At 37.0% G+C, this 13,892-nt stretch overlaps 1 protein-coding gene across 1 annotated transcript; it reads left to right on the top strand.

The window, feature by feature from the left end:
* Window positions 1-533: 533 nt before the first annotated feature.
* cdc16 (cell division cycle 16 homolog) lies at window positions 534-8,457 on the top strand. Its single transcript, XM_079619720.1, has 18 exons — window positions 534-1,008; window positions 1,501-1,555; window positions 1,719-1,816; window positions 2,067-2,105; window positions 2,433-2,573; window positions 2,721-2,880; window positions 3,138-3,232; window positions 3,530-3,663; window positions 3,754-3,833; window positions 3,921-3,970; window positions 4,068-4,141; window positions 4,889-5,014; window positions 5,136-5,288; window positions 5,368-5,431; window positions 5,684-5,745; window positions 7,325-7,460; window positions 7,541-7,631; window positions 7,712-8,457. The coding sequence occupies exons 1-18, from the start codon at window positions 961-963 to the stop codon at window positions 7,954-7,956; spliced, it is 1,851 nt and encodes a 616-aa protein (XP_079475846.1). The 5' UTR covers window positions 534-960; the 3' UTR covers window positions 7,957-8,457.
* Window positions 8,458-13,892: the final 5,435 nt, after the last annotated feature.

Below are 13,892 nucleotides of genomic sequence, written 5' to 3'. Positions count from 1 at the left end.
GTGGTTTCCTTCTCACCAAAGAGAGTGCCAAATCTGCAGTGTTGAAAATATTGATGTCAGACTAAATGCTCTGCAACGCGTTCAGTACTGTATCTGGCCTCTTGGTCACCCGTATGACATCTTCCCTGTTTTTGTGTATTGCTCATGCTTCTTTCATCCATTCTGTTGAACTTCCATCCACAATGAACTTTATGTGTGTAGGAATATACAAAGCTTTGCTAAGAATATAACTTTTTGTAGCTTTTTTTAACCCTCTAATTAATCTCAGAGTTTCACATCACAGGCAGATATTTTGTTTTAGTGGATTGAACAGTTAAAATTGAAGTATATTTCAAAATAACTGATTATTTCACTTAATTTAGGCTATTTCAAACAGTATGTTTATGTAGCTGATGACTTTCTTATGAGGAACACTAGATTTAAGGCTGCCATTCTGCCTGAAATCGAAATATTTGTGTTGAACAGAAGAAAACAAGCCTTGTGGATCTGGGACAGCATGAGGGTGATTAAATGATGACAGAATTTTTTATTTTGGTCCTTTAATGGCGGAAATGGACTTGTGCAATGCGATTTCCCTGTGTACCACAAGAGAGCGGCAATGTGTTTATAACCCAAAGAAGCTTTACGTTTGACGTTTTAAGAGCTTGTGTATTTATGTATTGCTGTATTTTTATTATTTGTGTTTATGTGTATGTTTATTCTCAGTCTGTAAAAAAAATATTTTCACTGAAATCTGTAATTTTTGTTGCGTTGTTACTTCGTCCATATACAAATATTTAAAAATGACGGAACTTCAGAAAATCTGTGTTTCTCCACGGAGTGGTGTCAATGTAACACACGTTTTATGCTAACCGCGGGCTTCAATCTACATACAGAGGATCAGTCTTACAAACTCATTTTCAATCTATTGCATTTGACAAGAATGACAGTTTTTTGTATTTGACAAACAGTACAATCACAATGAATCTTGACAGGCTTCGTAAAAGAGTGAGACACTACATTGATCAGGTAAGTAGAGGCAGTAAATTTAGCATGAACACTAGCTTTAATTTACTCAGCAAATTATATTTTATTAATTTCTGATTGTATGAAGCTAATCATATGACATTACGTTATTGGAATATTATAGAAAAAGAAAGCGGTATGGTTAGTTCACTGAATTAGGCAATAATTTATGTATTTACGAAGCTAGCCAGAGGACTTTCATGCTACCAGGTTTAAAAGCTTCTTAAATGACATTTAAATAACAATAGTATTGGTTAATAATAGATATGACATCATGTTTTTTGGGGGGGCTATTTTATTCTAAGGAAAAGATACGCAATATAACATATATGAGGGCTTGTGCACGTCAAACTGCACTAACGTTAATCTGACAAAATGATTTCATCTATATGTTGATTGATGAATAAAGGTCCAATTTGACCTCAATAGTGAAAATCTCAAAATATGAATTAAATGTAGTTTCCCTCTTTTGTTTTTCCATGATCTATTTTATAGCAACAGTATCAAAGTGCTCTGTTCTGGGCTGACAAAGTATCATCCTTATCACATGGTAAGTGTCTTCATCCTCCTCAACACAGTATGTAACGTATGCTGTCAAATAGCAGTTGTTAATGTAGATAATTCTGAGATAAAATGCATATTTTGTTATAATTAAGTTAGCTTGACTCTTAACTGTCTATTGGATTAACCACATACTCTTTAATCTCTTATAGAGGATCCTCAAGATATTTATTGGTTAGCACAGTGCCTTTATTTGACAGCACAGTATCACAGAGCCTCTCATGCGCTCAGATCTCGCAAACTTGACAAGGTAAGAGCTATTGTTTTTTGGGGGGGGTAAAGAAATAAGTAATTTCAATAGTATCAGATATTCTTAGTTCTCCAAGTTGTAGTCTTTCAAACATGTAACCCAGTAAAATGTAATACAAATGTATATTACTGAAATGATTGAAGTGCATTAATGCAATAGAATGGAGCAAACAAATCACCTTAATGTTCAAGGGAAGAAGAAGTATTAAATTCTTGTTATTTATGACATACTTTTTTTCTCTCTTTTTCAGTTGTATGGAGCCTGTCAGTATCTAGCTGCAAGATGCCACGTGAGTATTTACATTAATGCCACAAATTTGATTTATTTTATACATGATACAATATATACAAAAATGTTGTTGTTATTTTTGATTAACAATTTGTGGAATGGATTTTAGTTTACATGGTAAATGTTAATATAGCAAATAGTACTATATTTATTGGTAGCTGAAAGCATGATCAGATTTGCCAAAATATTTGATAAATGAACATGGGCATTTGTGTAATTTTATGGCTAACAGACCAAATTTTAAATAAAGTTATTTACCTAAAACCTAAATCTTAAATAAGGAAATAATCAATGATTTGTACTTTATTGTTGTTATTATTTTCTGTAGTATGCCGCCAAAGAATATCAACAAGCTCTAGATATACTGGACATGGAGGAAGCAGCCAGTAAAAGATTATTAGACAAGAATGTAAAGGAGGATAATGGCTCAAGGGAAACCGTAAAAGAATGGGAAATGTCTCCTTCCTCAGTGAGTCTAACTCCTTATTTGTTGGGGGGGTTTTCTTGTAATTGATTGTGTTTATTATGTTTTATTCTGAGTTTAGAAACAAACTTGGTATATGAATGGCATAAGAGGTTGACTGGATCTTTTACTCCCTGTGGCCTTTTCTCTCAGATCAATAGTTCCATCTGTCTCCTGCGGGGGAAGATCTATGATGCCATGGACAACAGACCCCTAGCCACGTCTAGCTACAAAGAGGCCTTGAAACTGGACGTCTACTGCTTTGAAGCCTTTGACCTTTTGACGTCCCATCACATGTTGACCGCCCAAGAGGGTGAGAGAAACTATTCATATTTACACGCAATGTTTAAAATTCTTTAGTCCCTGTTTGTAAGTAAAGTCACTTAAAGCTTAACTAGCATTGTAACAAAAAGGATTGTATAAAAACATAAGAAATGATGCCTTTACATTTTTATTTAGTGTTTTGTTATCTGACCTATAGCCATAATGTCCTCATTTTCGTCACTTGAAAGTCACCGTGGATAAAATGAATAAATGCTTTCAAATTAATAAAATGTTATCTTGTTGTAGAAAAAGATTTCTTGGATTCTCTGCCCTTAAGTCAACAGTGTACAGAAGAGGAAGTGGAATTGCTGCGTTTCCTTTTTGAAAATAAATTAAAGAAGGTGAGAAGCCCCCCTTTCTAATCTATTTAAACTCTCATAAATTCATATTAAGGACAAAATAAGTAAACTATTTGTGTACCAAAGATGGTTTGCTATGATTTACATATGAAATAGCCAACATTTACAGCATCACACGGATCAGATCTGATTTTGTTGTGTGTTGATTCTTGTTTTGTTATTCTTTAGTTTAAAAAAAGAACATGCACAAATTACTCTGAGAATTTGAAGTACCTGTTTATTCAGTCAATGGGTTTGAAGTGCTCACTGAAGAGCTAATCAGCAACTCTTCTCTTTCAGTATAACAAACCTAGCGAGATGGTCGTCCCAGATATAGTCAACGGTCTCCAGGACAACTTGGATGTTGTCGTCTCCCTCGCAGAGCGACATTATTACAACTGTGACTTTAAAATGTGCTACTCTCTTACATCAATGTAAGTCTGCAAACACCGTTATCTAATGTTCGGTTTGGCATTTAGGGAAAGGTTGAATTCATCTAATGTTTGTTTATTTTTTTATTCAAGGGTTATGGTAAAAGACCCATTTCATGCCAACTGTTTACCAGTGCACATAGGAACCCTCGTTGAGCTAAGCAAAGCTAATGGTATGAGATTAATATTGATTTCAGGTTTAATTTAAGTGTCGAATTTGAATGTGGAATCATAACAATTACCATACATTGTCTCTTTAGAGTTGTTTTACCTGTCTCATAAACTGGTGGATTTGTATCCCAGCAATCCAGTGAGTAACAAGGACATTTTCTTTCAGAAGATGAGTTTCAGTTAAGTTCCGTGTGATTTGTTTTCTTATCAGTTCTTTCTCTATGAACCTCTCCAAGGTTTCATGGTTTGCTGTTGGATGTTACTACCTCATGGTTGGGCATAAAAACGAACATGCAAGGCGGTATCTCAGGTATGATTTAGTTGCTTTGTGGACTTTCACTACAGTTCAAAGTTTAGGGTCAGTAAGATTATTATTATTATTATTATTTTCAAGAAATTAAGAATTTTGTTCAGCAAGGATGCATTAAATTCACGATCAAATGCTTTTTCATTGTTACAAAAAAAACAAATGCTCTTGTTTTAAACTTTGTATACATCAAAGAATTAAAAAAAAAATCATGGTTTCCACAATACAATTTCTTTAAGCACCAAATCAGCATATTAGAATGATTTCTAAAGGATCATGTGACACTGACGATGCTGAGTAATGATGCTGAAAATTCAGCTTTGTCATCACAGGAATAAATGACATTTTAAAATATAGAAAGGTTATTTTAAATGGCCAAAATATTTCAAAGTGTTACTTTTTGTACTGTATTTCTGATTTAAAAAATGCAGCATTGATGAGCATAAGCACGAAAACATTTGAAAAATCTTACTAAAATTATCATTTAATGATTTCTAATATACGTTGTTTACTCAGGAAGTCACTAATATATTTGAATAAATGACAAAAGAGTGAATTAAAATCTAAGTATTGTAACCTTTTGCCCTATTACATAGACAGAAAAACTTTTTAGTGCTGATACTGTAGAAATCAAGCCCTGGGTAATTTTCAGAAAACATGTTTTTGTGGTAAATCTGGGAAAGGTTTCATAATGATGACAGTAGATCTGTCGACGAAACTTGTGGTTAACACCAAAATTCCCTTCCACAGTAAAGCCACCACGCTGGAGCGCACGTACGGACCGGCATGGATAGCATACGGTCACTCGTTTGCTGTGGAGAGCGAGCACGATCAGGCCATGGCTGCTTACTTCACTGCTGCCCAGCTCATGAAAGGGTTTGTGACAATTCAATTAATTAGGACAAGAATAGCTGCATCTCTTATATGACTTGTGTGTTTTGAAATTGGTAAAGCCATTAGGCTAGAAAAAAAACTTTCTGGCTTCCTGTTTGAGCAGATGTCACCTGCCCATGCTTTACATTGGTCTGGAGTACGGACTCACTAACAACCCCAAGCTGGCAGAACGTTTCTTTAGCCAGGCCCTCAGCATCGCGCCTGAAGACCCCTTTGTCATACATGAGGTAGCTGTGGTTGCCTTTCAAAATGGAGAGTAAGTGTTAAAAAAAAAATGTCACACTATGTTATCAGTGGTTAGTGGTTTTATTGATGAGCGCTTTGCATCGTTGCAGTTATAAAACAGCCGAGAAGTTGTTTCTAGATGCTATGGACAAGATCAAAGCCATTGGAAATGAGGTAACCACCCTCTTGCGTCTATGATCTACTTGTTGTTGTTTTTTTAAATCAGAATAGATGGAGTGAAGTGCAGCTTGTTCAGTAATATGAAATATGTTTATGTTCCTGGGTGTTATCAGTCAACTTATGAAACAATGAAAATACCAAATTCCCAATATACAAAGATTCTTGTATTCACTTAAGAATTGTTTGATGGTATATGGTAAGAAAAAAAATACCCTTGTAAATTGTTGATTAATTATTTCTCTCCAGGTCACAGTCGACAAATGGGAGCCGCTCTTAAACAATTTGGGTCATGTGTGTCGAAAATTGAAGTAAGTTGAAAGAATTCAGATTTTACAGTACATTTTAGTTTTAGTTGATTTTTTTTTCCCAGTTATAAGAAATTATTTTATTCAGCAAAGACACGTTCTGTTGATGTGATAGTAAAGACATTTTATAATTTTACAAAGGATTTCTATTTCAAATAAATGCTGTTTTTTTTATATACTTTGTATTCATCAAAGAATCCTGAAAAAAGTATCATGGTTTACACACAAATATTTAACATTGATAATAATAAGAAATTATTTTTAAAGGGATTGTTCACCCCAAAATGAAAATTCTGTCATCATTTACTCACCCTCAAGTTGTCCTGAACCTGTATTAATTTAATGAAATAACTCATATTAGAATGATTTCTGAAGGATCATGTGACAGTGATTGTCTCATGTCTCACAGGAATAAATTGCTGTACATTTTAAAATACATTAAAATAGAAAACTTTTGTTAATTATTGTTTTACTTTTCTTTTCTTTTTTTTACTTGATCAAACAAATGTAGCCTTGGTTAGCATAAAATACTTATTTCAAAAATAGTGACGGTATTGTATATAAATACAATGCATATTTCCAATTATTGCAGCTTAAGTACCTCATTATATCCCAGTTAAAATAGGCGGGATCTGGGCGTAGTGTGCACTAACCTATAATTGTGACTTAAAAGTGCCTGTTTCTAAAAATTGTCTCGAGTGGTATTTAAATGAAGAGCATGAATTGGGAGGCATGGTCACATTGCTTCCCTCCTCTGTTGTGTATCTTGTTTTCTCCACTTTAATAGAGTGCTTGTTTTGTTCTGTCACTCTAGTGTTTGATGAATTATACATGTCCACGCACTGAATATCAAAGGGCTCGCAATTCACACTTGAAGATCATTCCACTCATGATTCTTTATTTCTAAATGGCGGTTTAATAATTTATTTTATGTTTGTTTGTTTGGACTGTATCGATATAGTGATTTGTCCTGAAACCCTAACTACAAACTTCTGCAATGAATTCGGCTCAAAACAGAACTGCATTCAAAGTTGTTTTGTAGATCATTTTTAGTGCTATTTTTTTTAAAATGTTTTAATAAGATACGAAACTTAAGATTGAACGATTTAATTTTGAAAACCCAATTTTATTGATAGAATGTTCAGAATTCCAAATCTAGTGTAACGACACCATTGCAATATTTGAATACTGAATTGGTTTTTTTTGTTTTATTTCTCCCAAGTATTTAATCATTTATCGGCAAATCCGAAAATGAGACATATATTGAGCAGAACTGAGCATTTCAGAAATAAAACCTGAAACCTAAGCACACAACTTTAACAACTTTCTTCATCAGGTATTTTAATTCAGGAAATGCACAACTGGTTTTCTTTAACAATCATCTATTGCGAAATTGCTAGAGATTTATTGTACAGAATTGCAAATGAGTCCCAGCCTCCCATACTAAATATTTGAAGAACATCATTCAATAATAAAGTGCAATGTCTAAACTTGATTACAGTGGTTGAGAATAATTTTCACTGCCTCTGTAGTTGTTTATCTGATGCAGTAGACAAAAATTGCTTTCATGTTGTTTGTGTAGGAAATACGATCAGGCTCTCGAATACCACAGACAAGCGTTGGTCCTCATCCCACAGAATGCCTCTACTTACTCAGCCATCGGTTACGTTCACAGCCTCATGGGAGACTTCGAGAGCGCCATTGACTACTTTCACACTGTGAGAATATATAACAATCATAATTCTGTATTGTTGGTCAGTTTTTTCAATCAATCATGAGTTCTAAACTCCTTCTTTAGGCACTTGGTCTTAAAAGGGACGACACATTTTCCGTAACCATGCTGGGCCACTGCATTGAGATGTATATCAGCGATTCGGATGCTTACATTGGTAAGACGATCATCCATGTGCTTTGTAAACTTGCAGATTCAAAGTGTCCTTGCAGCTCGTAAGCTTATCTTGTTTTGCAGGAACTGACATTAAAGACAAGGTGAGAAAGACCCTTGGGACGCCCGCTCTGATGAAGATGCTCAACACTTCTACCGACGGCAATGAGAGCAGAGCACAACCCGTAGAAGAGGTGAACGTGTGCCTGGAAACGCCATCTTTTAACGCCGACAAACAAACCGATGCTTTCCAGCGCTTCCTCTTAGAATGCGACATGCATGAGAACGACATGATGCTGGAGACGTCCATGTCTGATACCAGCACATGATTTAGACTTGTAAATGGGTCAAAGAGGAACTTTGAGCATGAGATGATAAGAATGTGACTCTGAAGAGGACACGACACGCCCTTCCTCCCTCCGCCATCCCTGCCGTGTCCTCCGTGTTGGACCCCTGTGGATTTTTTTTACTATGAATAAATGTAAAGAAGTGAATGCAAATGGGTTCTAATGATTCAATCAATAAACCCTGCATCCATATTTTTACAAAGATTTGTGTATTCTCATTGGTGCTCTATTAAAACGCCTGTTTTGTGGGTGAAGCTGCACAAAATGGTTTTTGCACCGCCAATCACGTTAGCATCTGCAGTAGACACTTGCACTTAGTTTAAAACCCTGAAATTAGTCAGCCAAAGGAAATGACTTTGAAATGTTGTTTTTATCAGTTATCTCAACTCTGTTTCTGTTCAGAAGGCAAGGAAATCTGTGCATGTTCTCAGCACAGATTTCTTTAATGATGTTGTTTTTTCTACATTAAAGGTTGTATCAGCGATTTCAGGCCCAAACATAAATGATCACATTCATCTAATCGTTCCTAAGGATCCGCTAGCTGCCCGCCCCATAAGCAGGCCGTAAAAAAACCGCATCTCTGTTCTGATATCTGCACACAAAAACAATTGGTTTCACCAACCACTCAAAACCAAAATAAACAGTGTTCCAACCAATCACAGAGAGGGTTGGGTGTTGTGAGGTTTTGTGCTCGTTCACGGCTGCACGCGAAGTTGGAGCTGAAGAAGAAGCCAGCGTCTATCAATGAGCAAGAGAAATTGAACATGGCTGAGTCAATCCCCAAGAGGAGGAGGAGGATTAGGGCGAGGGAATACCATCGTGTTTATTCCAAGACACGGCTTCTTCTTCAGCTCCGACTAGGCGTGCATCCGTGCACAAGCGCAAAACCTCACAACACCCAGTCCCTGTCAGTGATTGGTTGGAACACTGTTTATTTTGGTTTTGAGTGGTTGGTGAAACCAATTGTTTTTGTGTGCAGATCTCAGAACCTAAGCTGCCTATAGAGATGCGTTTTTTTTGACAGCCTGCTTATGGGGCGGGCATCTAGCGGATCGTTAGGAAAGATTAGATGAATGTGATCATTTATTTTTGGGCCTGAAATCGCTGATACAACCTTTAAAGGAAATTAGTTTTTGTAACACTTTATAATAAAAAAAATCAGTTAGATTGTCTAACCAGATCAGTATTAAATATAACAATACGATACTAAATAGAAATACAGTATACACTGCTCAGCCAAAACAAAAAGTCGCTGTTTGGATTTAATGCAAATGCTTACGAGTCTATGACTGGATCATTATTGCAGTGAATATTATTTGGGAAGATGATAGGTTTAGAGCATGTTATATGTTTGGCAACAGTTCTTCTAACCTTAATTGATGGAGTGTGTAGCTTTTCATCTCTTAAACCATAGATATCATATAATAAAGGCTAGATGTCTCGTCCGCGCTGCTGGCCAATGGAGGTCGACGTCCGCACACGGCGGCCATCTTGCCACAGGGGGCTCGCTCACTCGTAACATTGTTTTAATGGTGCATGTACTTTTTTAAATAACCATAACTTGCTCAATTTTCTACCGATTTTCAAACGGGTTGGTTTGTTATAAGCGTCAGAGATGTAGTTATGACACTGCGTACTTGTGAATAATTATAATATTATATATTTCAACATGTTCAAGCATCCAGAATTATAGCCACGTTAATAACGTTTGTAAGAAACCAAACCGTTTGTAAATCCGTCAAGATTTCAGCGAGATAAAGAGTATTTGTGCAGATCACTCGCCTTACAGAAAGCTTCCCTGTGACAAGATGGCCACCGAGTGATGCCGTTCGAGACTCCGCAGTTAGACATCTAGCCTTTATGATATCTATGTCTTAAACAACCATGTAGAAAGAAGACACATCATGGCCACATTGCAGGATGACAATGTCAAGATTCATCAGGCGCAAATTATGAAAGAATGGTTGGGAGGGAGCATGAAGAATCATTCTCACACATGAATTGGCAAATTAATTGAAAGTATTTGGGGTGTGCTGGGGGATACATTAAAGAGTGCGCGACTCTTGCATTGTCAATACAAGATCCTGACCAAAACTGTATGCACTTCTTGATGGAAATTAAAGTGGGTTTTTTTTTTCTGGGCCGGGCAGTGTATGTTATAACAATGTGTGTTGATGTTACGACCTAAAGTTGTTATACTTTATATTAGGTATTGAACTATTATGTACTTACATAACAATTTTTTAGGTACAATGTACCGGTAATGTGTTGTGCAATAACACTGCTATTGAAGTGGGATATGGGTAAGGAAGTATAAGAACAGGTGGTATGGTTAGGTTTAATGATTGGTTAAAGGGTAAAGGAAGAGTCAACAGTGTGATTAATTTAATTACATGCAGGTGTTTAAAAAAAAAAAATGAATACAATGTTAAAACATGTATGTAAACAATAAGTGCATTGTATTAAATTATTAATTTAAATGTCAGTACACGGTAGTTAAAGACACTTAATATGGGTCCCTCAAAGCTATAAAGTGTTACTGATTTATTTATTTTCTTAATTTCAAGTGGTGCTCAATGCAGAGCCAAATGACGTCCCGCTCCATCTTTTGGGATGTCTAATGAGTGGAGGGATAGAGTTATGTGTAGGGTTAGGGTGAGGTTGGATATTCTAGCTCCACCTATTACGGCCAAAGTGCATTCAGAGAGGGGGAGCTGGACTTCACACTCCACCCATGGCTCTGCAGTAAGCAGCCTTTCATTTATTTTACTGTACTCAAAGCCCAGGAACGTCATGGGGTCTTTTCAAACCGGCCCCTGAAGTAGATCAGAAGTGTCTTTGACTGCCGTCATTGAAATGTGCAGGCTGTGCCACTCTGGATGCTCCTCAGATGGAAGCTGGCTTGTGAGCAGAAGAATTAGTCATGGGCTGCACACCATCCAAATCCAACATACTCCCCTACTCTCACGTGCGCTTGAGTCGAGATCTGGACACCTGTTCTACGTTTGTGCCCAGTTTAAAAAGCTCCATTTCTACGCCAGAGAAGCCTTCGCCTCAGCTCTGCCTTGAGACGGCCAGTGGGAAGCAAACTTTTCTGAGTGGTAAGAGATGAGTTAATCTATACTTAAAAAATATGGATAGTGATACACAAGAGGAAATAATATAGAGGGTTGTATATCAAAACACTTTTGCAGCTATTGAGGTGGGATATGGTTAAAGCTAGGGACAGGTTTCGTGGTATGGTTAATTTTTTTTGGTACGCAGAAGTTTGCTAATATTACTTCACCTTAAGTGCAATTTTCGATAATTTTGCAAATATAAAAATTGGTAATAGATACTTTTGCAGATGAATGGATATGTTTGCTGTTAATTAAACGGATAGATGCTTTTGTAGAAAATGTACAGATTTGCTGATGGATGCTTTTGCAAATAGACACTTTTGCATGGATATTGATACTTTTGCAGATAGATCATAGATGGATAGACACATTTGTTTAAATAAATGGATAGATGGTTTTGCAGAGAGATTAAAGGACGGATAGTATTGTAGATGCAATGAATACTTTGCAGATACATATGGCAAAACGATAGGATATCATATGTGGATGGATATTTAATGAATGCATCATGCTTTGCAGACAGATGGATAGATACATTTGCATATTAATAAATGGATGATGGACATAGTTTGGCATGCTTTTGCAGATGGGTGGATTGATACATTTGTAGATAAATACATTTGGATACATTTGTTGGTAGATAGATGGACAGAAGGATGGTCACATTTGTTTTAATTAATAAATGATATAATGGATATATAATTGTAGACAAAGGAAATGAATACTTTTGCAGATAAATAAATCTGTGAATATACTTTTCTTGATGGGCAGATGTTAGACATTTGGTTAGATAAATAAATTGGTGGATATGGCAGATGGATATTTTTGTAGACCTGGGCTATGGATGGATAATGGATGGATTGTGCTTTTGCAGACGGATAGATAGACGGCTAAATAAATGGATAGACACGTAGCAGCTATTGCAAACAGAGATATGGATATGTTTGCAGACAGACTGTGGTAACGTGTTTCTTGCACACACAGTTCCTAGTCCTGACTGTTACGGGCGCTCCGTGAGTCAGCCCAGCAGCCCGGACGGATGGAGCACAGTCAGCACCGGCAGCCCGTTCGGCCCGGCTCGACCGTGCATTCAGCCGAGCTGCACTGACAGCGACTCCGAGGACGACAGCGCGGCAGCCGGCAGTAAACAATGAGTGTCATCATCAGGGCCGGATTAACCATTAGGGCAATTGGGCAATTGCCCAGGGGCCCAGGACATCTAAGGGGCCCTGGCCACCGTCAAATATTATGTCAAATATTATGATTAAAATGTCTCCACGATCTGCTTTTGAAGAAATATCGTAGGATCGTGCATTCTATCAGTTTGCAGTTCTGGCGCCTCCGTCTCAACATACTGTAGCCTACAGCGCGACGTATATTCACATGAAATGCAGAGGAACGGGACACTGTAGTTTATAAAAATGAATTATATGCATGTGCTTTAAAGCCTTGCCGGTTAAACATGTCATTCGCTGCTGATGCGCTGTTCTAACGGGCGCTTTTCTGAGCGCAATAACGTTACACCCCGACGCGCACATGCACTAAAAGCCTGTATAACAGCGCCTGTTACTGGACTAAGTTATCTTTCGAGTCTTGTTGCTCTAATACTGTCAAATACACACAAGGTTTACATAAACAAAGTTGGTTATGTCTAAAGTGAAAGAACAGTAGAAAAAAATAAGAAACAAATCTGCTTGTCAAATGCGTGTATAGAGCATCACAGTCCCGCCCACAGCCGGTGCCGGAAGTAAAAATTCAATACAATTTCTCCATAGACATTTGGGGTATAAGCCATAAAAACGTAACCATACATGGTAGACTTAAAACCAGCAACGGCTGTACTAAGCGATTGTATATGCTCATATAAACGCCAAAAGTTCATGGGGCACTAACCTTGATTTGAGATAAATGCCTTTTATTCGCGATGTCTTGGATAAGTACTTCATTACCCACAATCCTAAACAATCCCACAATCCCACAGTGATGCATCTGATTGGTGGATGTCGTGTAAACCCCGCGAAGGTCAGAGCGTTGCCATGGAAGCAGGATTCTAACAGTAGAGACCAGAGCCCGTCTACATTCTCTGGTAGAGACTTGAACGGACTGTTTTCTTTAGCGGAAGCCATATAAATATTTTTTAAATCAATACATTCCTTTTTAAATTAATATTTTGTGTCAAATTATTTATTTATTTGGTAGTAATAAGCGGGATAATGTAATTTATGTAATAAGCGGGATAATGTATAGCGAGTTGAACTCCCTTCAGGCTTCGCTTCGGGCTCATAATCAGCCTTTATCCCTTACTTATCGTTCACTTTAGATAGGCTACTGTAGCCTTCATATGGCATGAGTCATATCAAGCATTTTATGATGCCACTGTCAAAACAATATTAAGCCTAGGCATACCTCTTCATGCATTTAACGTTACTGAACATTTGTGTAATAATTCATGGCAAGTTAATAAACTGAATATGACGGTCCAAGAGCAGACCATGCACCGGTCCATGCATCAGACCGGTGGCGCTGTGCACTTTCTGGTTTGCTGACCATCACTTTTTAATTTTCACTTGTGGATATTAAGAAAATACATTAAATGTTATTACAATTAAGGATGAACTATAACATCATGAAAATGAGCATGGACCTCAACCTGTCCTGTCAGCAGAGTGTCCTGTGTCATAAAGGGCTTTGAAATAAACACACAAACTAACGTTACACACTGACTGAACACACGTGTGTTAATGACTGAGCTGCACCATGTTGCTAACGCTATCGTTAACCGCTTTCACACACGCACAC

The sequence above is a fragment of the Phoxinus phoxinus genome (genome assembly GCF_949152265.1).
Source record: "Phoxinus phoxinus genome assembly, chromosome: 7".
NCBI classification, from domain to species: domain Eukaryota; kingdom Metazoa; phylum Chordata; class Actinopteri; order Cypriniformes; family Leuciscidae; genus Phoxinus; species Phoxinus phoxinus.
This window is presented reverse-complemented; position numbering and strand designations above follow the sequence as displayed.

Excerpts from the sequence above, each read along its gene's own strand:
- cdc16 (XM_079619720.1), top strand. The coding sequence starts at position 961 with ATGAATCTTGACAGGCTTCGTAAAAGAGTGAGACACTACATTGATCAG. Across the intron at positions 2,881-3,137 it reads CATGTTGACCGCCCAAGAGG|AAAAAGATTTCTTGGATTCT; the intron begins GTGAGAGAAACT and ends ATCTTGTTGTAG. Across the intron at positions 5,289-5,367 it reads GTTGCCTTTCAAAATGGAGA|TTATAAAACAGCCGAGAAGT; the intron begins GTAAGTGTTAAA and ends GCATCGTTGCAG.